This window comes from Periplaneta americana, chromosome 2 (genome assembly GCF_040183065.1).
Source record: "Periplaneta americana isolate PAMFEO1 chromosome 2, P.americana_PAMFEO1_priV1, whole genome shotgun sequence".
Classification (NCBI taxonomy): domain Eukaryota; kingdom Metazoa; phylum Arthropoda; class Insecta; order Blattodea; family Blattidae; genus Periplaneta; species Periplaneta americana.
Genome location: NC_091118.1, coordinates 98,151,513 through 98,176,887, shown reverse-complemented (window position 1 = coordinate 98,176,887; position 25,375 = coordinate 98,151,513). Strand labels below are relative to the sequence as shown.

At 35.8% G+C, this 25,375-nt stretch overlaps 1 protein-coding gene across 7 annotated transcripts in view; it reads right to left on the bottom strand.

Annotated features, from left to right (window-relative positions):
• Tet (Ten-Eleven Translocation (TET) family protein) overlaps positions 1–25,375 on the bottom strand; it is a 546,910-nt gene that overhangs the window by 13,155 nt on the left and 508,380 nt on the right. For all 7 annotated transcript variants that reach the window (XM_069818171.1, XM_069818175.1, XM_069818176.1 and 4 more), the window contains 4 exons: positions 18,933–19,286; positions 16,608–16,835; positions 13,783–13,937; positions 8,954–9,188 (listed from right to left, as the gene is read on the bottom strand). In XM_069818171.1, the coding sequence (XP_069674272.1) occupies positions 8,954–9,188; positions 13,783–13,937; positions 16,608–16,835; positions 18,933–19,286 (972 nt within the window). The remainder of the gene's footprint in view (positions 1–8,953; positions 9,189–13,782; positions 13,938–16,607; positions 16,836–18,932; positions 19,287–25,375) is intronic.

Here is a 25,375-nt window from a genome sequence, read left to right as displayed (position 1 = left end):
GGAAAATAGCACACTAGCTAAGTGCCTGGCATTAGTTATGGACTAGTAAATTAACCAAACTGGTGAGAAAATGAGTAGTGAGTAGTGACTGTAGTGTTTTAAAATTAATTCAATATTGAATGAATTATGCACACTCTTAGGCAAAAAATAAAAAATGAAATAAAAAATTTTTAAATGGCCGAAATCTTGGAGTGTGAATTTTTCTAAACCTGATTCACAAGAAATCAAATGTTGAGCATCATGGACGAAGCCAATGAGATTCAGCCATAATCTCATGTAACACAAAACTGCTTCCTCTGTAAAGTAACGTTTATAGCTCAGTAGTAAAGCACATGCTTCTCACGCAGAAGCCCGAAGTTCAATTCTAGTTTGTAATTTTAGTATTTTTAAAACACCAAGATGAAATTCAGAAGGAATGTATGGAAATGGGAATTACCAACTGGGAATAATTAGTAAAAGACAGAACAGAGTGGAAATGTTTCGTGAAATCGACATGGAGTCGTCATGATCCATAATGTGATTGATTTTTATATATTAGACCTATAGCCTATATATCTTCATGCAAATTTACTTTAAATACGTACTATCATTCCTTTACTTACTTGGATATTTTGTTTTTACTTGTATGAAAAGTTATTGGTTAGTCCAGTAGCGGCCGGTGACCGAAATCCTCGGTGAGGCCAGATGCAACTAGTTTAAGTGCCTCCAATAGGAAATGTTTGTTTATGATATTAATTATTACTTACTTACTTACAAATGGCTTTTAAGGAACCCGAGGGTTCATTGCCGCCCTCACATAAGCCCGCCAGCGGTCCCTATCCTGTGCAAGATTCATCCAGTCTCTATCATCATATCCCACCTCCCTCAAATCCATTTTAATATTATCCTCCCATCTACGTCTCGGCCTCCCTAAAGGTCTTTTTCCCTCCGGTCTCCCAACTAACACTCTATATGCATTTCTGGATTCGCCCATACGTGCCACATGCCCTGCCCATCTCAAACGTCTGGATTTTATGTTCCTAATTATGTCAGGTGAAGAATACAATGCGTGCAGTTCTGTGTTGTGTAACTTTCTCCATTCTCCTGTAACTTCATCCCGCTTAGCCCCAAATATTTTCCTTAGCACCTTATTCTCAAACACCCTGAACCTATGTTCCTCTCTCAGAGTGAGAGTCCAAGTTTCACAACCATACAGAACAACCGGTAATATAACTGTTTTATAAATTCTAACTTTCAGATTTTTGGACAGCAGACTGGATGATAAGAGCTTCTCAACCGAATAATAACACGCATTTCCCATATTTATTCTGCGTTTAATTTCCTCCCGAGTGTCATTTATATTTGTTACTGTTGCTCCAAGATATTTGAATTTTTCCACCTCTTCGAAGGATAATATTAATGATATTAATTATTATTGTTATTATATTATTAATATCATTATTACAGTATTATTATTATTATTAGTCTATTCTTATTACTATCAATGAAAAATAATAATTTCACTCACCAAATAAGCTGTTATGCTCTGAGTTTCAGTGATTGTTTCAGTGTGATGAAGCATCCCATATTATGTGTTGAAATTCCCCTTTCTTTTCTTTTTATTTTTTTCCTTTGACACCAACAAACAAGGCCAAGAGAAGTTTATTTTGCATCACATTACCACATAACCATTTATGTTGCCCATACCAGGATGCAATAGAAACTCGCGTTTTAAGATTATGTGTCAGAAAAATTATCAGCGATGTCGTAGGTATCTCGGTAGTCTCTCTTTTTATTTAAAACTTCCTTTCTTTCAGTATTATTTCTTCTCGAAAAAGGACACACTAACAATGAATTAACTGCACCAGCATTACTTCTCTCATTTGTTTCTGTTTATATTTTCCCAAAATACATAACAACATTGGCCCAGATTCACTACTGTACTACGAAGTACAATAGTGGAACACCCTCGCTTATGTCATAAACTGAGACATAAGGGGAGAGAATCGAGTGGGTCTCTGCCTGCCAAAGAGCTGGAATTTTGTTATTTATGGCCTAGTTAGGAAGACAAGTCACCACTGCTATTCCCACCCCACTCTACCCTTGAGGCCGGCCCATGGATGGGACGAGTGAAACCTGACCAGGCCAGACGAATTGTGCCTCAACTACAGCATTTTAAGCGTAAATTCAAAGCCCGCGAAAGGACATGAAATGCGTTAAGTGAGACCCGGCACGAACGATTCTGGCCTCAGGAACAAATTTTACTGCAAAACAGGTCTATATACATCACAAGCCAGACCTGGTACGAGCGATCCTGGCCTCAGGAACAAATTTTACTGCAAAACAGGTCTATATACATCACAAGCCAGACCCGGCACGAGCGATCCCGGCCTCAGGAACAAATTTTACAGCAAAACAGGTCTATATACATCAAAGTTTTCAAATGCTTCTACAGCGATATATGCTTCATTCAAATAAGTAATACATTATATCGTCACCTGAATGCAAGAACTAGAAACTCGAAATTTGCCTTTTTTAGTTACCTCTTTTATAGCATAGCAAAAATCGCACAAAATGTAATCCAGGATCTAGGTAACTGATCGAACGATACCAGCGACATCTATTTTTCAATATAACAAATAGGTAAAAGAAAACGAGACATATTCCTTAGTGCAATAAATAAGTAAATAGGCAATGTCACAAAATATGAAAAATCAAGTTACCTAGTTCTTGCATTCAGGCGACGATATAAAAACACAAAATTTGATTTCAGTTAAGCCAAGTGACTGAGGCCCGGGCTCACTTGCCTCAGTCAATCAGCCGCCACTGGGTTAGTCATTGTTTCATACTGTTTTACAGAAACAGCTTTAATCATGAAGCTATTCTTATGTCCTACCCTATACCAAGTGTCATCTTAAAAGTTATTTTTTCTATAAAAATATAACGAAACTGATAATATCAAACACACAAAAAGAAAGCATGATTGAGGTGTGTTGAATGGGATGTGTCCTATACAAGGCAGATCTTCATAGCTCAATAATAGGACTTATAATCTTAGACGAGAGACTATTGTATGGGGCATTTTAAAGATTATGATATATCTAATGTGAATTTAATCATCTTTATTTCTATTTTTAGTTTGAGCATGCTGTTTTATTATATACAACACAACTATTATAATTTGGTATTACTGTTTCGATTATAAATACTGGTATATGATTTCTAAGTTTCGATTATAAATACTGTGCTGGTACAAGATTTCTAAGTGTATACAAGCACAGTAAGTGAAGACAATAAGCAACTGTTTTCATCATTCTGAGGGGTAACGGGCGACCGAGCACATACTGTAGAAAAACACTTGTAAACAAATTCTTCTTTCCCTCGTGAGGAGTTGGCTTGGCTTTATTTTATTGGGATGGGCCCTTGCATTTAGGCTTTAAATTTTTCCATTGTGCATTCTACATACAATGATTTTCCAAGTCCAATAGACGACCTGGGTGATATTCATGAATCCGATGCTGATAGATTGACCATTCTACCTCAGCCCTGACAGCCAGGTTCCATCACCTGATACATCCCAAGGCCTGAAAACCGAAGCCCTTCCTATGTCATTACCGGAAATCCATACAATCATCAAGACTTCAATCCAGCCTATTTTAGCTATTGTAGATGACAGATGACTTGAGGAAAATGTAGAGAGTATTGGTGGAATGACAGAGAAAAATGGGAGTACAGATGCCTCAAACTAGGAAGCTGCCTGGAGAGGAGAAGTAGTAGAGCTAACGGAGGGGTCCCCCCAGGCTCCGATACCCAGGTATAGCCATATTATCTGAAAAGTTGACCTCTTGACAATGTATTCAAGATGTACCCTCCCTATGCAGCCTTCTCAACTGTTATTAGAACCGTTCTAGTCCACAGTGCACAGCAGTAGGCGGACAGTGGTAGGGGAGAAGTGCTCTATGCGCCTGCGCGAACGAGACAGCTTGCTAGTTTGAGGCATCTGTACCTCTGCAACATTTGCTTTGTCCACTACAAATTCCATTACTACCTGATCTACCTGGATGGAAGACCAGTGTACTAACGCTTGAGCCACAGATGCGGTTCCCTCGTGAGGACGCAAGATTCTTTGATTGTAAGGCAGGTACTGCCCGTGTCTCACTTCCTGGGCTGTTTCTTTGTGGGGCGAGATGCAGAGAGGGAAGTCCTGGGTACTGCATGTGCAGTTAATAACCTACTATCCTATGTTCAACACATCAGCCTTTTCAGGATTCCTTTTGTCAGCTGTGGAGCAAAATCAGTCATGGACAAGCGAATGTGTAGGCTGTCCCCTCTCAAAGCAAATTATGTCCTCATCAATTTCTGTAACTAAACACTAACACCAGTGGTAGACTACAGTCTTTACTCGAGATTATCGACCTAATCATGTGTACACATCCGTAAAGTCTTTCCTCTATGGCAGTATTTCTCAAACTTTTTGCACCGCGAAACCCCTTTTACCGTAATCTAAAGTGTAATTGCGGAATTCCTGTTAATATTTAATTAGTATTTAATAAGTAACAGACAAGTGAAAGCTAGTATCTAAATAATTCTGTTCCGTGGGACTAAGGTATTTGCTTTTTAAGCCTGCAATCTGGTTTTATGTCGGAAAGTTGTAGTCTCATTTCTACTTTTGCATTTTGTCTTTTTGTTTTAACACATATGCAGAGAATCCAGTGATGAAAGTGATAAGTATTATTTTCTGTTTTAGATGTTCATTAAACATATTATTATTACGCACATTATTGGAATATTATTATTATTACGACTATTATTATTATTATTATTATTATTATTATTATTATTATTATTATTATCATTATTATCATCATCATCGGTTGTTTCATGTTATTATTGATTCATATTTTCGTAACATTTTTATAGTATCCACTAAGTATAGAATAGCCACCGGTGCAGCTCAGTCGGCTGAGGCACTCACCTACCGAACCAGAATTGTGCTCGGGCATGGGTTCGATTTCCTCTTGGGCTGATTACCTGGTTGGGATTTTTCCGAGGTTTTCCCCACCCGTAAGACAATCTATGTCAGGTAATAATCTATGGCGAATTCTCGGCCTCATCTCGCCAAATACCATTTCACTATCACCAATCCCATCGATGCTAAATAACCTAGTAGTTGATACAGTTCGTTAAATAACCTAGTAAAAAAAAAGTATAGAATAAAATTTAAAATCGTATAGGACTCATGGAACCCCGGCAACATACTTTGAGAAACGTTGCTCTATGGTAATTCAGCAGTTGTCCAGACTGAACGAAGAGTGGCCTAGTGTGTACATACATTTTCGGAAATCGCCTTCACAGATAATAGCGATAGTGATAACCACGATTAGAGTCTCCAGTATTATAAATAGTAAAGGCCCCTGGAATGGCATAGAATAATGTTTTCAGCACATGTAATATGCTACCGTGCCGCACCCTGCAGCTGCCATGACGGTCCGAGCAGAACTAAGAGGCGTGGTTATAAGCACTAGGGAACTCTCGGCCAGGAAGTGAGACACGGGCAGTATGTGACTTGGAACATCCAATTCCACTGCACGAGATTATCCATGGCAGGAATTCAACACTGTCGATCAGATTCTGGCAGGAGATGAGTATCAACATTACTTTGATTGTAGCAACAGAAAGAAACACGTTCCAATCTGTACCTGCAATTAAAGTATCTGCCCAGTTTCCTGGATCGTCTCACACAGCCATTTGTGGGTTGTAGGGCACTTTCCTAGAGTAGTAGCAGCAATGAAAGAGAATCTCAATGACGATCACAGATTGTTCTGCATTGTTTTCACAGAGGAAAATGTTAATCAGGACTGAAGTAAGGTAATATTTTCAGACGAATTTATGTTTGACTGCACAAAATGCACGGTGCAAATAGTCTATTGTTCACAGGCATCCCAATTTGATCCTAAATACGTGACAATGCACTATTTCAGTGACCGCATGTCTGTGGCTTGTTAGGGGTGGATGTCCAGTGACAGTCTAGGTCAGTGATGTCAATCAGAGCGTATATGCGCTACGAGAACGCTTGCGCCACTGGAGCATGCAGAGCGCGCCAGCTACGAATACGAGCTTCAGTGAGGGTTGTACAGTGTGCAGTTGGCATTAATCATGCACCAGCGAAGAGATCGTATAACAAGTTCCAGTTCGAATGAGCACTGCAGTTCCTATGCAAGGAACAGGAAGGAGATAATACAGTGCTTAATATGTGGACAACATACGATTAGTAAGAAAAGCAGCATACAGCGACATTATTCAACATACCATGAACAAACATACAGAGATATCGAGGGGGAAGAACGATTAAAATTATTACATACATTACAGACTACCGTAAGTGCAAATATCTAGATTATTTACTATGTATAAATTAATTTATTATTTTATTGAGGGTCCTTACAGGGAGTTATCCCCAATTACAAGTACACCAACATAAAGAAATACAAACAACAAATTAAAAACAATGATTCATAAACATGTGCTGTAAACACAAAGTTTACAAAAGTTCAGTGTATATACTAATGTGATAAACTTCTAATTTACAAATACGTAAACTGAATTGACAGATGTATAGGGCTACATAACAAAAAATCAAGTACAGTTATTAAAGAGGTATTCAATTGAAGACAGTCCTGTAGGCCTAAATAAATAGTGTTCAAATTTAATGTATGGGCTATTCCATCTCAAATCGACCGAAATATAGAGAAAATTGACCTTGCATTTTTTAAATACAATGAAACTTTTTCTGTCCGTTGACAACTGTGATACAATGCTTTGTGCGAAGTTTGAGGCATCAGAACTTTAATTGTGTTTAAATTAAAAATATTTTAATTTATCGTATTTTCACAAAATTAGCAACTTTAAACTGTTGTGGCTCCGAAACCCTTTCACCCAATGAACAAAATCATGGTTTATTTTGATGCTGAGAAATTAAAGTTTATATTGACATGTAAACAGTTTTTCTTACTTTTTATGGAAATGGAGGAATTTAGATTTTTCTTCATTAAGACGCCTTTGCCCACGAAAAAAATATTTTTAAATTATATGGTTAGATTCCGCATTGAAAGTACAAATAAACATATTTTTTACTGGTGCACCGTTGAAAAGAAAGTATTGAAAATATCAAATAAAGAAAATAAATAGTAAGCGCGTGAACTAACCAGCTGACTGTGAGACGGGACCTAGCAGAGACAAGCAAGGCCAGGAGACAAAACATGTGATATTTCGTCTAATAGCGCATAGCTGGGCTAGCTTTATCACAAGTTTTCATAAACACAGGAGTAAAGTGACGCCCAACGCTCGCTTATCTCCAGTGCGTGCGGTATACGAGTATACTGCTCCGTTCAAGTCTAGGCGTGTGAAAATAATTCACTTTGTCCGCCCCTGTGTCTCGCTCTTATCTGTGTTTACGGCATCCCACTCCAGCACTTGAGCACGGGAAGGAATCGAACGTCTGTTATGCGCTCTTTCTTTGACATTACTGGTCTAGGTGTTTTCTGGAGGTATGGTAGGCACCTGAATGCCATGCAATACAAATATGTATTAGAGCATAATATGATTCCCTCTGTGAGGATAAAAATTGTTCTATTCCAGCATAATATTCATCTTGTCCACACTTTTGCTTGGGTGAAGAACTGATTTTTGGAGGGACCAGATGTAAGTCTTATAGACTAGCCTTTCTCGTTCATCAGATATAAATCTGACAGAGAATGTGTGGGAAGAGATGAAGAACACCATGAAGAAAATTACGCAGGAATCTCATCAGCCAGCCTCAAAGGATGCCATCTGGGAAAATATCCAGAATGCCTGGAAATGTGTAGCCTCAAGTCTTCGATATCCTAGGCATTTGGTATCACCTTGTCACTGAGGATACAGACTGTCACAGATGCCGAAGGATGACATACATCATGTAAATTGGTTATTTGTATTCTTTAATGATTTGTTTTTTTTTTCCCCGAGAAATGGCTATTTTTATTTTAGGAGAAACATGGCGAATCATGCTTATGCGTTTATTTAATTACTGCATTACTACTGTTATGGAAAATAATTTCGTCATCATAAATAGTTTAAATTTAATAACAAGGAGAAAAATTGTTTCGTTTGTAATCTTAAAACTTAAAACTGACAACAATTTATTGTCAATTGTTTTAAATATATTACTACACAACTGATTTAAGTTGTGTGAGTGTAAACCCAGTGCTCATGAACTCACACGAAGCTATCCAAATGGTACTTACAATCTGGAGATCAGTCATTTTGTTTGCCTTAGAATTTGGACGCCAGTCATTTTTTTTTATCTAAGGCTGTACATAACAATAAATTTATATAATGAACAAGAATAAATATGAGTTTCCCAAAAGTAACAAAATTTATACCATGCAGAACTACAAAAAGTAAAAATAGAACTTACACTTCACTACATTAAAATTACTTCTTCTTCTTGTTCTTCTCCTTCATTAACCCCCTAATGCTGCTAAGCATCATGGTATTCAAAATTACAGAAGTATAAAAACACATTCAAAAAATGAATCTTCTTCAAATATCAAAGTTAATCTTGTTTTTACACTCTTGAGAGGCCATGGAAGACTGCAAGATCTCTGAAGAGATGGTTAGGGATGGAACAGGCCACTGAGGTCTAATACTTGAACGAAGATAATTTCAATTTATATATTCTTATTAGAAGTAGTCAATAAATCCACTCAATACAACTTTGTAATTGTAATAGATTGTTTTACCTGTTAATGGAAATAGGCGACTCCTTTTATATTTTAAAGCTCGTAACAGAATTTGATTTATATACTCCCTCAATTGAAAACTATCAAAAGCTCACTATTAGCGCTACGGTACACCATTAAAACTTTTAAGAATCATTTTTTTTTACTATGATTAAAATATACTGCTCGTACTTTTCATTGCACTGCTGCAGTACCTGAGAGCTTTGGAGCTGGGCTGCCTCCATGCCTTCCAACATGGAGGCCATGTCCAAAGACATGGGAGTGCCCCTGTGATCCATCGCTGCTGGTCCCATGGAGCAAGGGTTGCGATGCAAGGTAGCAGGATCCTTCCGACCAATCACTGCATCTGGTTCATCTTCCTTGCGCTTCTTGCCATGACGACGGCATGGTTGTAAAGGCACAGCCCGAACACGCACCTCACATGGAAATCTGTGTATGCATTTAAATAGTCTGTCTCAACAAATGAGTACCAAGTTCAATAAATGGCATTAATTGCTATCCATAAGACACAAACGAGTCAAAAGAGTAGATAAATGTTTTTAATTACTTGTACCTATTAAATAATCAATAATTACATCAGCAATGCAACAAAAGTAACACAATTTTAACAAATATGCCACCATACAATTATAACGGTTTTGAAGAATATATATATATATATATATATATATATATATATATATATATATATATATACAGGTTGTTTGCAACTTAATGCCTGACAATGCAGGAGCGTATTTCTTGATTCATTCTACAGCGATACAACCTAGCACACCCCTATACTAAATTGAAGCATTAAGAAGTTAATGGCTTGCGAATATCCGGCTCTTCTTGCGGCGCCAAACACTATGAACATCAGACTATGTGAGGCAGCGATCGCAAAACGTCCACTAGAGACAGCAGTGCACATGTGAACAGCTCGCAGTGCAGTTTGTCGTGCGGTGATCGTGAAAATGCCGTTCGTGTATTCTCATCAAGAATACGCTGATATTGTGTTCATTTATGGATTGTGCGACGGCAATGTTGCGAGAATATCGGGTACGGTTTCCAGATAGTAGACAGCCTGATCCAGGAGTATTTACACGTACATATCGCCATTTAGCTGAATGTGGAAATGTCCCAAGCACACATGTACAACACGAAGAAGTGTGGCCAAACCGAATTGAAGACCTAAGGCCTGCAGTTATTGACATCCACGGATAAGTACACGACGAATTGCTGCACGCCTTGGAGTTAGTAATTCCACAGTTTGGCACATACTACGAGATATCATGATAATTTTGTGCAGAACCTACAACCCAGAGATTCTCCTCTGTAACTGGCCGATAGCCCATCCACAACTAATCAGCATCAATGGTGCTGCAGACCACATCAGACATCATCCCGCCACTATTGCGAACGTCATGCATTCACTATTACGTAGAACTGTCTGGTGTAGGGATGCTCAAGGAACGCATTTCGAGCCCCACCTGCAATAACAGTGCACAGATTCACCTGTTAGTTTGGTACAGTATAATGCAATTTTGTATTTATTTACTTTTTTTTTGTCTCTTGTAATCCAACAAATTGATGGAACCTTATGAAGACCTGACTATGTTGTTTAAGTTTGTAATGATGTTTTCACGTCCAAGTAAGTAGATCTGTGTAGGGTTTGTACGTGTAATAAAAGAACAGATTACTTCTCAATGTCTTCTTCTTTTATTTCCTTAATGACACATTTACTACTTACAAAAATGTTGTCCAAAGTTCCGACTTATAAGTTCTTGTAACTCGGAAATTATTAGACTATTGATTAGGACATGTTAGGTAATATCGCTGTAGAATGAATCAAGGAATACACTCCTGCATTGTCGGGCATTAAGTTGCGAACACCCTGTATATATATAGTGCTTTATTTCTGGTGAAACTTGCCAGAATGGAAACATTTTCATTGTTTTTCATCATGGAACTGAGAAATGTGTTAATAATTATGTTTTAACATAATTTTTCTTTGAACTTCGCTTTGGCCTTGAAAGTTTCAAAGTTGGACGAAATGGAGATTAAAAATGACAAAATTCCTGGACAGTAATCATCTACCTGTCTGCAACATAGAGTTCCACCACCCTTTTCTCCAGAAGAAAACCACTATACATACATACATAAATCGTGTTCTGCCCATGGGCAGGTCTTTCACTGCAAACCCAGTATTCTCCAATCTTTCCTATTTTCTGCCTTCCTCTTAGTCTCCACATATGATCCACATATCTTAACGCCGTCTATCATCTGATATCTTTTACTGTCCTGAACTCTTCTCCCGTTCACCATACCTTCTAGTGCATCCCAACCAATTCCTTTTTCTGATCAGTTTCAGCATCAGTCTTTCTTTATCCACTCTTTCCAACACAACTTCATTGTCTGTCCACTTCACATGATCCATTCTTCTCCATATCCACAATTCAAATGCTATTCGTTTTTCTTCATTTTGTCGTAAAGTCCATGTTTCTGCCTCATACAATGCCACACTCCACACAAAGCACTTCACTAGTCTCTGCCTTAATTCTTTTTCCAGAGGTCCGCAGAAGATGCTTCTTTTTCTATTAAAAGCTTCCTTTGCCATTGCTAACCTCCTTTTGACTTCCTGGCTGCAGCTCATGTTACTGCTTATAGTACATTCCAAGTATTTCAAGCTAATCACTTGCTCTACTCTCTCATTTAGAATTCGCAAGTGTACCTTCTTTATTTTTCTTCCTATGGTCTTCGTCTTATTTGCATTTATCTTCATCCCATACTGCTCACAGCTGTCATTTAGCTCCTGTAGCATATCCCTTAGTATCATCTCTTCTTCTGCTAACAATGCCATATCATCAGCAAATCTTATGCACTTTATTCTTCTTCCTCCTACTTTTACCCCTCCCATGTTCTGAAAACAGTTCTTCACCAAATCCTCCAAGTAGATGTTGAACAGGGTAGATGATAAAGGGCAGCCTTGTCGTACTCTTCTCCCTATTTCACTTCCTTCTGACATTTCTTCTCCTATCCTGACTTTGACTCGTTGTTTCATATATATAGGTTACTGAACAGCCTCCTGTCTTTCCAATCCACACTTATTTTCTTCAGGGTGTCCATCAGTTTGTTCCAATCCCCTCTAACAAACGCCTTTTCTAAATCCATAATTACTATATACACTTTTTCATTCTTCTCTAGGTATCTTTCGCCGATTGTTCATAATAGTCTAATTGCATCCCTTGTACCTTTTCCTTTTCTGAAGCCAAACTGGTCTTCTTCCAACTGCCCTGCCATCTTAGAATATAAACGTCGATTCAGTATTTGCAGGAGAATTTTCACTGAGTGTGATATCAGATATCAGGCTGATAGTCCTGAACTCCTTACATTTCTTGGCATTATTTTTCTTCGGTATTGGCAGCAACACTGTCTCCGTAAAATCTTCAATCTTCAAATATATATATATATATATATCCCCAGATTGAGGTTCTGGTTGATATGTATATCATCTATTATCAGGCAGTACATCTCACTTGACGACATGTGTCAGAGGTGGAATATTGTTTGTATGCATCTGAAGTCTGATTAATGTAATATGTAGCTTGTCGGCGATGTATGCAATGGAGGGGGAAAGGAACTGGCCATCTTACCCCATTATCTCCTGGCCTAGTTGCCTCATAAGTGATGCCTTCTTGGTGTTGCTTGTGAGGTTCAGACCTGTCTTCAGACAGTTGACTAAACAACAACAATACACACACACACACACACACACACACACACACACACACACACACACACACACACACACACACACACACACACAAACATATCTTTTTTACTTTATGATTATCAAATATTACCACTTATTACAAAGGGATATAACGAGATATACGACAAGAATTATACATTTTTATCTCTAATGTGAACATTATGCGATGCAAATGTGAACAGAGAAAGCTTTCAGATGGTTAGTTAGACTAACATATTTCCAAATGAGTAATGATATATCACTTGTAAGAACAAGATAAAAAAAAAAAAAAAGTCATCAATGTTTACTTTATTCCTTTATTCGCATATTTTCATACATACTTTCAATAACATCCACTAAAGACAGACAATATGCCAAAAACAAATCTATTGTACCATGAATGCTGAAAACATGCATTTCCGTGAAATTCTCGTAATCAAATTTTTGCACTATTGCAATTCTTTCCCTTTGTGCTTCCGATAATGTCAAAGTAAAAGAGTACTGGTACATATTTATCATGCATTCATTTATTACTTGCATCTAATATTTATTATTCGAACTTTCGTGAACTTTAAGTAAAATTAAACAAACAAAAAAATATTATTATCATTACATGCACCTTAGTGGCAAGGAAGAAAAAATGAGTGTATGAATTTTAGAAACTTTCACATCTAATTAACTGCAAAAAATTTATTACAAAGTACACTTAAGAAACGGAAAACAGACAACATGATAATAATATTTATGTTTTCAGAAACACAGGACAATATAAAACTGTCTCAAATTAATTACTATCAGTATTTTTGTAATAATAGGCAGTGGTGGAAATTTGAAAGTGAGATACATTTATTCTTAAACTGGAAAATCTGTATATATTTCCATTGTGATGCTGTATAATTTGTGCTCTGAAGTCACTGTCACTAGTTTATACAGAAACTGACTAGCCTGTCATTATGATCATTACAATATGATTTTGAATTTTCAATCTCAAGCAGGAGCAATAAGTTTATAATAAAATGACAGATATTAACTTTGCAAGAACACTATTGTTGCGTTAATAACTTTTTAAAAAGTTATTCAAAACAAAATATTTGTAGTATCGGTATTTAAAATATCTAATTATGTTCCTTGTCCAAATATAAATTTAGATGTCTTCTTATGACATTATTATGGTTATGGTACAGTATTTATTTTTTAAGTTAAGGCTTAACAACAGCTAGTGCACTCATGAACATGATGTATAATAAATTTTATTTCACTAAATTAAAGGCCACAGTCCTGTTCTCGACTCACTTAGTCAAGGCTTCCACAGCTCCACTTTTGACTTTTGCATCTTGTCCTTCTTTACTACCAAACTCGTCAGTATCATCCATCACATACAGCGGCAAGACATGTAGTTGTTCATCATCTGGTTTTGATAGGGCCCGGTGCTTTGTCAGACTTACCACCTGCAACAATGAAACACATCAATCAATGGAAATAAGTTTCTAGAAAAATCAGTATATAAGCTACACAGAGTCTCAGCTAACATTGACGTAATGGCCAGAAATAAGACCCCACACTCCTGCCACTGTTTGCCTCTGCAAATGCTCGATGCACTACCATCATGGATACATTAACAATATGAGCTGTGGCGTTATCCTGCTGAAAATATGCAATGAAATATTCCGCATATGTTAATTCATCATACAACATTGACTTAACTTTTATAATTGGATGCCAGAAAATGCTAATAATGGGGAAACTGATCCCAAATCAATTTTTTATCGTGTGGCCATGTTGCATCACATAACAATAGATACTGGCCAGTAGGCGAGCCAAGAATCATGAATGAGATTTCACTGTAAGATGAAACAATAGGGGATGGTATGCCATCAGTGCCCATAGAATTATTGGATATTTTTTTAAGAAACAATCAATAGTGCGAGATACATAAGCACATTATAGAACTGCTGTGTGTTGAGTTAACATTTTCAGCAGGATAACACCACAGCTCATACTGCTAATATATCATTGCACAGAGTGTTGAAGAGGGCAAAAAGCAGCTGTAGTGTGAGGGAGTCTTACTGCTGTTATGATGACGCACAGTTTCCCTGGAAAAGAATGAGACGATTGAATATTCTTAAGTCTCAGTTGTAAGACACTATGCATGATCAGAGACCAGAGCACTGATGCACAAGATAACGAATATTGAGTTACTTAAATTCAGCCTATTTGGTTTGTTACTAGCATCGTTCCGAAATTCACTTCAAAAACTGCAAAAAATATGGTAATATGACGTAAATATACGTAAACATATATGCCTAACTTCGAGTCAGGCCACAAAGGGAAACATTGAAGGAGGAAGGTTCGATCTGGTGCTGTGGATTGAATTCGGTGTAGTTCAGTGGTCAGAGCGCTTGGTATGTAGAACCAAGGACCTGGGTTCCATCCCCAGCGCCGGAGCGAATTTTTCTCCTCCAATATTAATTGTCAATATTACAGATATTATTCTGTAGGACAAATTAATAAACATCTATAATATTCATTTTTGTGTGAAAATAGCAGTTGATGAACAATAGCATGTGCATAGCTAACCATGCAAGGCTGTGGTATGGCTCATGCCATATGACTGGTGAGGACATTTTGACAGCTGTGTAGAGCTGCAGATGTATTCATACGTGCTAGTGCTGGTGCTGGTGACAGTGGCACACCAGTAAGCTTCCACACAGCAAGTAGATCTCAGATTTTTATTAATTTTTGCGATTTACATTTACGTAACTGTGAACTTGGGTAAGTCGTAAATTCATAACTCGAAGTGTTAATAATTTTTTTGTTTTCTGCATAAAAATGACTATTTAGTTTTTATTTTGTATTTATTTATGTTATTTACAATGAAGGTAGGGAATGAAAATAATGCTTCCTAATTTTCCAACATGACCATTGTACAGCCAAAACAGAGCAAAAACCTGCTTACAGGAACTGTCAGAAATGGTGTCTTGTGTTCAATTTCTCTAGGTTTTGTCTTTTGTTCAATTTCTTAATTGAGATATGTCTATTTTGATGGTTTATCTTCTGCTTCACTGCCATGCTACAATGGGACGAATCCATTAAATGATTAGAGCTGATAAAAGCGAGTGTATGCATATTTGTGTATGTCACTCTCTCTTTGTCTCTGTATTTTTCTGTGTCTGTCTGTCTGTTCTCTGTCAGTGTCAGTGTCTCTCTATGCAGCAGAAATTAAATTCTTTCGATCTTCAGCTAGTTCAATTACTTGATCATTAAAGATATTAGTTAAACATTACAGATATTTTTACTTTTTTGCTAATATCTTGTACTTAATTATACTTATGGATATAAGCACAGAATATAGATTCAAATGGCATACACAATGTTGAGAACGTAACTACATATGATCAGTGGCGAAGCTTGAGGGTAGGCAGGGTAAGCTGAGCTTTCCCAAACATTTTTGAAGAAGGAACAAGATCAATTTAGAATTTAGTTAATTGAAAACAGGAGCATTTCCACGTTTCATTTACCTTTTACCGACGTAAAGCATGGCCTCAATCACTATTTCCGAACTATGCCTTCAGCCCAGCTTACCTAAAAATTTTGTCACGCTTCGCTACTGCATATGACTCAATTTCAATTATACATTACAAATCAGGAGGAAAATGGAATGTTAACAGACTGAGAAAACACTGGTGAGACTAGTTTTAAACAAGCCTAGACGTTGCAAAGAAAGAAAAAGCCAGTGGGCCTAAGAAATGTGATTTATGATGATGATGATGATGATGATGATGATGATGATGATTGTGAAATATTAAGAATTGGATCTTAAATTTTAGTATGGCAAAGGTAATTGAGTACTGTATCAAGAAATTTGGGTTAATCTCATCTCTACAAACTTATTAACAACTCATATTTTGAATCTAATGACACGATTAAATTTTTGTGGTCACTTGTATTTAAAAATTGCAATAAATTTTATACAGTAAACTTACATTAATCTGAACAAATAGCCAAATCCTTATCTCGGTAGAGTGGAGCAAAACTGAAAATTCATCAACCCAAACCTGAACAATGGTTCAACTCCTTCAACACAAGACCAACACAATGGGAGCCGACAAGGAACCCACCACGGTGCAGCCGTTGTTCATGTTGTGCAGGTCACGGTGTGAATGGGCACAGAAATCAATGCATGCTGTCACACCAGAAAAAGGGCGGCCTGGCTTGAAGCCCAACCGACATTCTGAAGCCTCTCTTTCAAACTGTGTTTGATTCTTAAATGCATCTGGTGCCAGAGTTTGGTACAGAGGGGAGAGTAGGGTTGCCAACACATGCATTCGTTCTTCCACTTCTTGTTCCTGAAAGATACAACTTATATTTAATAACTGAAAACTAAATGTATTAATCGAATAAAAATATACAGGATGAACTGTAAGTAATGTCATTAATTTCAAGGGGTTATTTCTTGAGTCATTTAAAACAAAAAAGTTTAATACAATTTTGTTCCTCTGTGCTTCCTTTTCGAGAAAAAAGTTATTTTATATGAAACATTTTATAGCGTATTTTGGGAAAGCTATTGAATTAATTCCCAATATGCTCAGTCAGTTTAAGAGAGGAGTGTATTATGATAATAAATGATTGAAAGAATTCTAGTTTTGTCCTTTAAATGTGCAGAAATTTGATCCAAATCAATGGAATTTTTCGTTCAGCAAAGAAATTTTAAACCCTGCAGCGCTCAGACAACACTGTAAATCTGCCTGGACAGATGCAGCTCGCATATGCAAGGAATGGCTGAGACAACGAGACCAATTACTACTTTAAAAATTAAAGTGGAAAGTAACTATTTCTATCTGGCTAAAGAAAATGCTTGTAGCATGACAAAAAGAGATTTTCTAAATCATTAATTACATTTGTATAATGTAAAATAAGCTTTTCTTATTGGCTGTGTTCACCGAATATATAATTAAAATTAAGTCTAAAAGTTTGAAAATAAGATTGTTTGTACATCAGCATTATAAACAGTCTTTATCGTTAATGAAAATCATGCTTAATATGCCACATTAGCGTACTAGTGTCGTAAAATATTACCATGACAACTAAAAGTCATGAATTCTATTAAGAAGGCATAACTTATATCATAGAGTTAACATTATGAAACGATTTGCCAGTGCTATAATATTTAATATATCCGATTTGTCATAGCAACTTCTTTTTTCATAGACCATGATATCAAACTACACATCATTACAAATCTGATATTCTACAATTCACGTAAAAATGTCCTCAGATTATTCACTTACATACGTAATTTAATTTAATTTTACCGCTCTACAACAATTAATTTACAGAATAAATTCATTTACCAAAGTAGCTGTATTTTGTGATTCAAAATCTGTAATTCAGGCTACTGTTTCAATAAAATCAGAAGACAAGAGAGTGAGAAAAATCTATACCAAAATTAAGTTCTTTTGTATAGTTGCTTTACAATGGATACCTTCTCATTGTGGATTGGAAAGAAATGAAAATGAAGACTTTTTGGCAAAGAAAGGAGCCACAATCCAACAAAGATTCTGAGATTTCGTATTATTCAGCAAAATTATGAATAAAGAAAAATTATAAATGAACAATGTTAAATAATAATAGGCCTAATGTTAGTGAAAAATAAATCTTGGTGTGAGATTAAAAAAATAAAATAAAATATGATTCGTAATTCTCCAAGAAGAACAGCTGTGGCTATCTTCAGAATGATAACCGGACATGGCTGTTTGGCAGCACATCTCCTCAGATTGGAATTTATACATCGCCAAAATGTGTTCTCTGCAGAGGAGATTCAATTATGAACTTAATTACAGCACATACTAAACTGCAAAGCCATTAACATTTCATATAAAAGTGTTAATATCATCACAGATGTTTACTGACGTATTAGAAAACAAATGAATAAAGTCCAATGTTCTGAGAATTTGATTGTGTTATTTAGTCAACTGTACGAAGACTGGTCTGAACCTCACAAGTGATACCAACATGGCATCACTTATGAGGCAACTAGACCAGTAGGTAATGGGGTAGGGTGGCCAGTTCATTTCCCCCTTCATTGCATATATCACGATTAGCTACATATTACACTAATCAGACTTCAGATACATACAAACAAAGAATTTGATTAATTAATTAATTTTTAGCATTACTTTTAAATATGAATTCACATATAATTTCTATTTGCAATCCTTTCACATTACAAAGATGAGATGAAGCTACACAGTACCAGTAGTAAAGGAATACTCCAGTAAATACAGCAGAAAAAAGTAAACTATTTTGAGAAAACCTGTTTTACAGCAATTTTATCTGATAATGACTGAAACCACATCCCTATGAATAGAATCTAGCAGATGATTGCAGAAGATGCTGGTTTCTGTTTTCAAACCGAACTGTGGTGTGTTTTATACATTTCTCACCTCAGATCTCACAGATAGTCGGAACTTGCGCACAGTCTTAGACCGTGCGTACTTGCAGCCATTGTAATACATGGACCAAGAACAGCCAAATGAGAAACTTGCGCCACATGTATCCGGGTCCAGTCCTTGGCAAGCACAGGTTCTGGGCTCATTTGTGGCACAGCGGCGTGTGGTTGGCAGACCATACCGATTGAGTTTATGAGTCAATAGATTGTACACACGGTCTGCTTCATGAGATGGTACACCTTCCCAAGCCACCATCACTACCACAATCCATGCAGTGGGACATTTATGACCTTGTCGATGTTTGACAATGCAGAGGATTTTCTCCTCCAAACTTGAGCGTCGAATTATCTGTGAACAATACATTAATTTATAATTTATTTTAAATTTAAAACTAAAATTATAGCCTTTGTGGAAGAACAGCCCATAAGAAATAATACTGTAAAAAAATAATAAATGTTAGAACAGTTAAAGGTGTTCAGTTATTTGGGATGCCAGTTACCACTTATCATATAGAGGATAACGATTTTCAGGCCTAGCCAAGCTAAAAATCAGAAGACTTAAAAAATGCAATACTGATATTTTTCAAGTCCCAGCATTACTGTATGATAGTGACATCCTGACCCTTTCAAAACAAGACTTATCAAGGTTAGATACTGCAGAAGTATTATTTCTCAGAAAAACAGTTGGTACATTTTGTCAGATTATAAAGCAACTCTCAAATTCTATAGCAACTGTACATCATATCCCTTCCTGACAGAATCAATAAATAAAGCATAGTTGGATACAACATGAATGAATGAATGACAACGTTACTTCTATAAATTTTGCGCTACTGGCCAAGAACGAAAGGAATATTATGAGAACTTTTAACATATTTTATGTACAGTAATCAGTAGATCGCGGAACTTCATGCAATTGTATGTTTTTATTGATTTGGGATATTGAAAAAATGAAAATGATTCTTTGCTGATTATGGTTTTTACGTTCGAATGAAGCCACTTTATTTTGCATAAATGCATATTTCGAGGGTTTTCCCTTTCAGATGCATATATGTTTTTATTTTGCATATTTAAATGCATATATTAACATCTCAAGTCGAAAATAGTAAGATGTAGTGGAGGCGCTGGCCTGTAAATAAACCGGTGTGTGTAATAGTGAAATGGAGGACAGTACAGTGAAATAAGATGGAAGAAATACAACTCGAAAACGAAATTTTAAAAAGTAAAAGCATTTAAAGTGGGAAAGAAGCAAATCCAAAACTCAGAACAAGTTAGGCCAATATTAGTAAAATTTAAGAGCATGATTACGAAGGAGAGGATTTTGAAGAATAGAAAGATGCTAAGGAACATAATGATCAGAACAGATAATGACGGAGCTACGAAGTGAGAAGTAGAAGAAGAGTTTTAATCCCTTTTCTTAAAGCAGCAAAAGAAATGGACAATTCGCGAGACTTATCAAGGACAAAATTAAGATAAACAATTTGGGGTTTTAGTGTAGAGCAGTACCTTGTAAGCTTAAAGAATCTGGTTGTAAACTCAGAAGAAATGGAAAGAAATACAAAAATTTTGGAGAAAATAATCAAGAATATCGTGTCAAAATAAGAGGTTAGAGACACGAGTATGGTCAGTGTACACGAGAACAGTGAGATATATGTGGAAGTGATGAGTTCAGCAGTCATCTGAAGGAGTAGGAGTGACACGAATTGGAATTCAGTAGATGCAGTAACATGACCTCACTGCAATCGAAGGAAAATAGTGGACAGCAGCTGGGGGCCATTTCGAAGAGAGTGAAGGAACTAAGAACCAAATCGAGGCTGTCGAAAAGATACTGATGGAGGTAGGGGATAGAGCAGGAAGCAGTGATGAAGGAAGACGGGAAAAATCAATATACTTAAGGAAATGGTGTGGAGGGGAAATAAATCGAGAGAAAAGAAAACTAAGACCTAAAATAAAGTAGAAATGTGGAAAAGTTAGCAGTGAGGTCTAAAAAGTGCAAATAAATAGAGATGTGAAGTGAGGGCAAATGTTCCATAGAGGAAGGGGGCACAGATTTATAAGTATAATATTTTGGGGTATTAATGGGAGAGAAATAAGGTAGTGGAAGAAATGATGATGGACAAGAAAAGACAGAGTGGAAGAAATGTAATAATAAATTAAAACAATTATTAATGACCTAATGACTTGTATGAGAGTCATTGTAAAATGGGGAGACGGCACTGTATACTAATTGTGAAGTGCCGCCTCACCAAAAAGGTTTTGCTTAATGACAAACATATTCATTCATTCATATTTTCTTACCTAATTTCAAAATTTTTCTCTGATAAAAATAAGAATAATTTCCAAGAAATATAACAATTGTCAGAAATAAAACCATTATTTCATTACTATTGAGGACATGAAATTGCTGTGACAACAATGGATACTTTTCTCTAGTGTACAAGTTGGATTATTTTCTTCTTTAGCATGAGGCTAGCTGATGCTCTATGTACATACTATCCATGTAAGTGAAATTTTTCGGGAGCCAGGGCGAAAATACACGTTGCCTAGATGTCATTCAGACTTTTACTCACTTTTACTCTAATTTCGTTAAACCAAACATGAATATATTTAGACACCTGCGACAATAAAGTCACGAATTGTTGAGGTCATGGAACTACTGCAAAGACAATGCTGCTATTGTGCTCTGATTTCATAGAAACAAAATTGAATGTATTTAAACACCTGCGACAATGAAATCTCGTGGAGTGTAAATTTTCATTTGAACAAGTTTTACTGCACAGTCAATTGAATAACCAGTACATGGTCGATCTGCTTACAATTTTAACTGCCAACATGCCGAAAGAAAAAAGTAGCAGAAAAGATTTATTGAAGAAATGAGTTTCTGAAGACAAAGGCTTTTCTGTTGATGGAAAAATCGTCTTCTGTGCAATGTGGCTTCTTAACACTTATTACTTTAAATTATTTAAATTTATATCGTTATTAAACATCTAAGATGTATTTTTTACTGCATATATTTAAATTTTTAATGCATATTTCAACAATTTTTACTGCACAGTTGCATGCATATTTTCAGGTTTTTTAGTGCATGAAGTTCCGTGATCTAGTGATCAGTAAGTAAACTATTTGGTATAACTTTCCTCATAATGCGCAGGATCAATTATCAGCACTGCTTTTCTCTGATATTTGCTAGCAGTTTTTAACTAGCTAAGAATGGAGAATGTATCTTAACTATACCAAGAAAAGAGAAAATTGAAACATGCCATGATTATACACATGATTGAAGATGGTATTTGAAATGTAACAACTCTGAAGTTGTTAAAGAAAGTATCGCTTTTTTTTTTCTTGTACAGACCCAGAAAAAAATTTGGGCCAGTGAGCACTGAGTGTGTGCAGTATGTTATAACTGGAACTTGGAAAATTAAGGTGGCCCAAATTTTGTTTCTTGGTCTGTACAATAAATCTGTAAGATAAATAATTACAGAAGTAAAGGATGTTATTTTGTGTGCAACTGGGAATGTGGCTCTCATGCCATTATCATAAATACTGCATTAATAACATCTGAAAAAGAAGTTTGTCCAGACAAGCACCATGTACCAAATTTAAATCTCTACTGCTCTTCAGCAGCTGGCATTAAATGAGTATTATATGTGATACGAGATCTCGAATAATCACAATTAAGACAAAGTTTACATCTTAAAGAATGATATAGTCACATACCAAGGATGGAGTGGAGGACAAATTACTATGAATAATTAAGACATAGCAGAGATACTTGGGACAACCCATGAGTAGCTTATTCACAGAAAGGAAATACAGGGTGAGGATGACAGAAAGGAGGGGTAGTGGGGAGGAGAGACATGTTAGAAAAAGAAAAGTACAGCAACAAGAAATAACTATGGTTAATACTAAAGTATTTCTCCACTGATACTGCTTGAAAAGCGAATAAAAAATATGATCCTATAAACAGACGACCAAAATAGATACAATCCTCTTCGCAGATGACCAGGTTATATTGGCCTCTTCAGAAGATGATCTCCAAAAGTCAATACATTCATTAAACACAGTTGCAAAAGATTATAATATGACCATTTCTGTAGAAAAATCAAAAGTTATGGCGTTTAAAGGTAAATGTCCAATAAGAAATAAAATCTGTATTGAAAACAGAATTCTAGAACAAGTGAACACATTTAACTATTTAGGGTAGGCTACCATCTTTCATATGAAAAATGAAAGGATATCGATTCTAAATTAACTAATTTTGTAAAAGTTACCAGCGTTATCAATTCAGTTTTCAAACCTAATTTAGTACAGAAACATAAAAGATTAAAGATGTACAACATTTTAGCACGACCTACTTTAGTTTATGGTTCAGAAACCTGGACTTCGACAAAAAAAGATGTTCAACGTATAACTACCAACAAAATGAAATTCATGAGCACAGCGGCGTGATACACACTTAGAGATAGAAAACGAAATACAGAAATTTTGGAAGAATTGAACATCCAACTTATATCAAACTTTCTTCAAATCTATAGAGTTAATTGGAAACAGCATGTCGAGAGAATGCCAACAGAAAGATGGCCAAAGGCAGTGCTACATTACCGCCCTTCTGGACAACTATCTGTTGGAAGACCATTAAAAAGATGGCATGAGACTATTGAGACTGCAACAGACAACTAAGTTAGTGCTTGAATTGAATGATGATGATGATGATGATGATGATGATGATGATGATGATGATGATGATGATGATGATGAAATCTTACATTAGCATTGAAGCTTTAAAATGTGGAACAAGTCAAGATATACAATTTTTTGGTAAGGTAAGGCAAGGTGAGGTCGAGGATTCGCCATAGACTACCTGATGTTTGCATTACAGTTGAGGAAAACCTCTGAATAAACCCAATCAGGTAATAGCCCAAGCGAAAATCTAACCTAAGTCCAAGGACTGTTGAAATAAAATGAACTCAAACGCAAACTTGCTCAGTAATTGAGACTCATTCAAACATGGCTTCTTGTAAATAGTTATCTTATTTTATCACAAAATATTTCAATCCGGTAATTTCATGACTATATAATTTTTATTATTTTAGGTTTACTTTGTACTTCAGTACTGTAAAAAAAAAGTATTTCTTTGTTCTTAACTTCTACAATAAATTGTCTAGCCTTTATTAAGCAGGTAATCTTTTCGTTCTTTGATTTTTATTTTAATTGTACTTGTAAATTTAATATTAATTGTAATTATATTCTTTATATTGTAGTTGTAATCCCCTGGTAGAGGGGAAGAGAAGGTATGATGGCATTATCTCTACCAGGTTAAATAAATAAATATAAAGAAAAACCGCACGTGACAAGTACGTTAGCTGAACCTATATGTTATACAACCACTGGACTAAATCACAGACAGTTACAAGCCAAGGTTATACAACTTCATATTAATAATAAATCCATACCTAGGTAATTTTAATTTTAATAAATTTAAGAATAGAATTATGCAAATTGTTTAATATTCACGTCCTTTTTTTTTCTTCTTCTCATTATAAATACATTTTTTTTTTCATTCAAACTTATATTCCGTTCTTCATTTGATTCTCTGAAATACCTCCCCAGAATAATGCTACATAATCCATTTTTAATGGGTTAAACAATTTTTTTTTTTTTTTTTTTTTGGCAAGATGAGGTAAGGCATAGTTAGAAGCAGTAATACATTGCATATTCCATGTCTGTAGTGCTAAGGTGGCAGAATGTGGTGTTGTTGTTTTCTAATGCCAGGCGTTTGACAATAAAGTCATTTGACCTCTTGCACTCCAATATTTTTCAAAGATATTATCATGACCAGCCAATGAAGCACAGATTTTGAGGTGTTCCGAATCCAGTTCTTGGTTTGAGTATGGCAGAATGTGTATTATTTCATGAATGTTATTGTAGCTTTAAAATTGGCAGCCCCTAGAATAACGTGATATATAATCGAGAAAATGTGCGATTATGAACAGCATTTCTATAAACTATGCAACCTTATTCATTATTATTGTATTACATTTTGTAATTTTATTGAATTTCTGTTATATTGTATTTTAGTACAAAATTGTTTTTATAGCAACTTGGTCAGACAGGTATGTGTTATGTTTATTCTGTATATTCATTTTGTACTGTAGTATGTACCAATAAATGAATAAAATACTTCATAGACTGACGAGAAGATGGTCATTCAAGCACCAAATATAATATTGTAAGGTCTGGAGGTATGGTGCATTCAACTAATCCCTCTACAGATCAAGTCTAGTTCTTAAGGTTCATTTTCGTGTGTCCACGCTGAATCAAGTCTAGTAGAGTAGAGAAAGAGAACAAGGGTGAGGGTGGAAGAAAGAAGTTATATTGTCCTTACAAGCAGGCAGTGCATTGGGGAGGAAATAGGTGAACGCACTGTACTGTATTTGT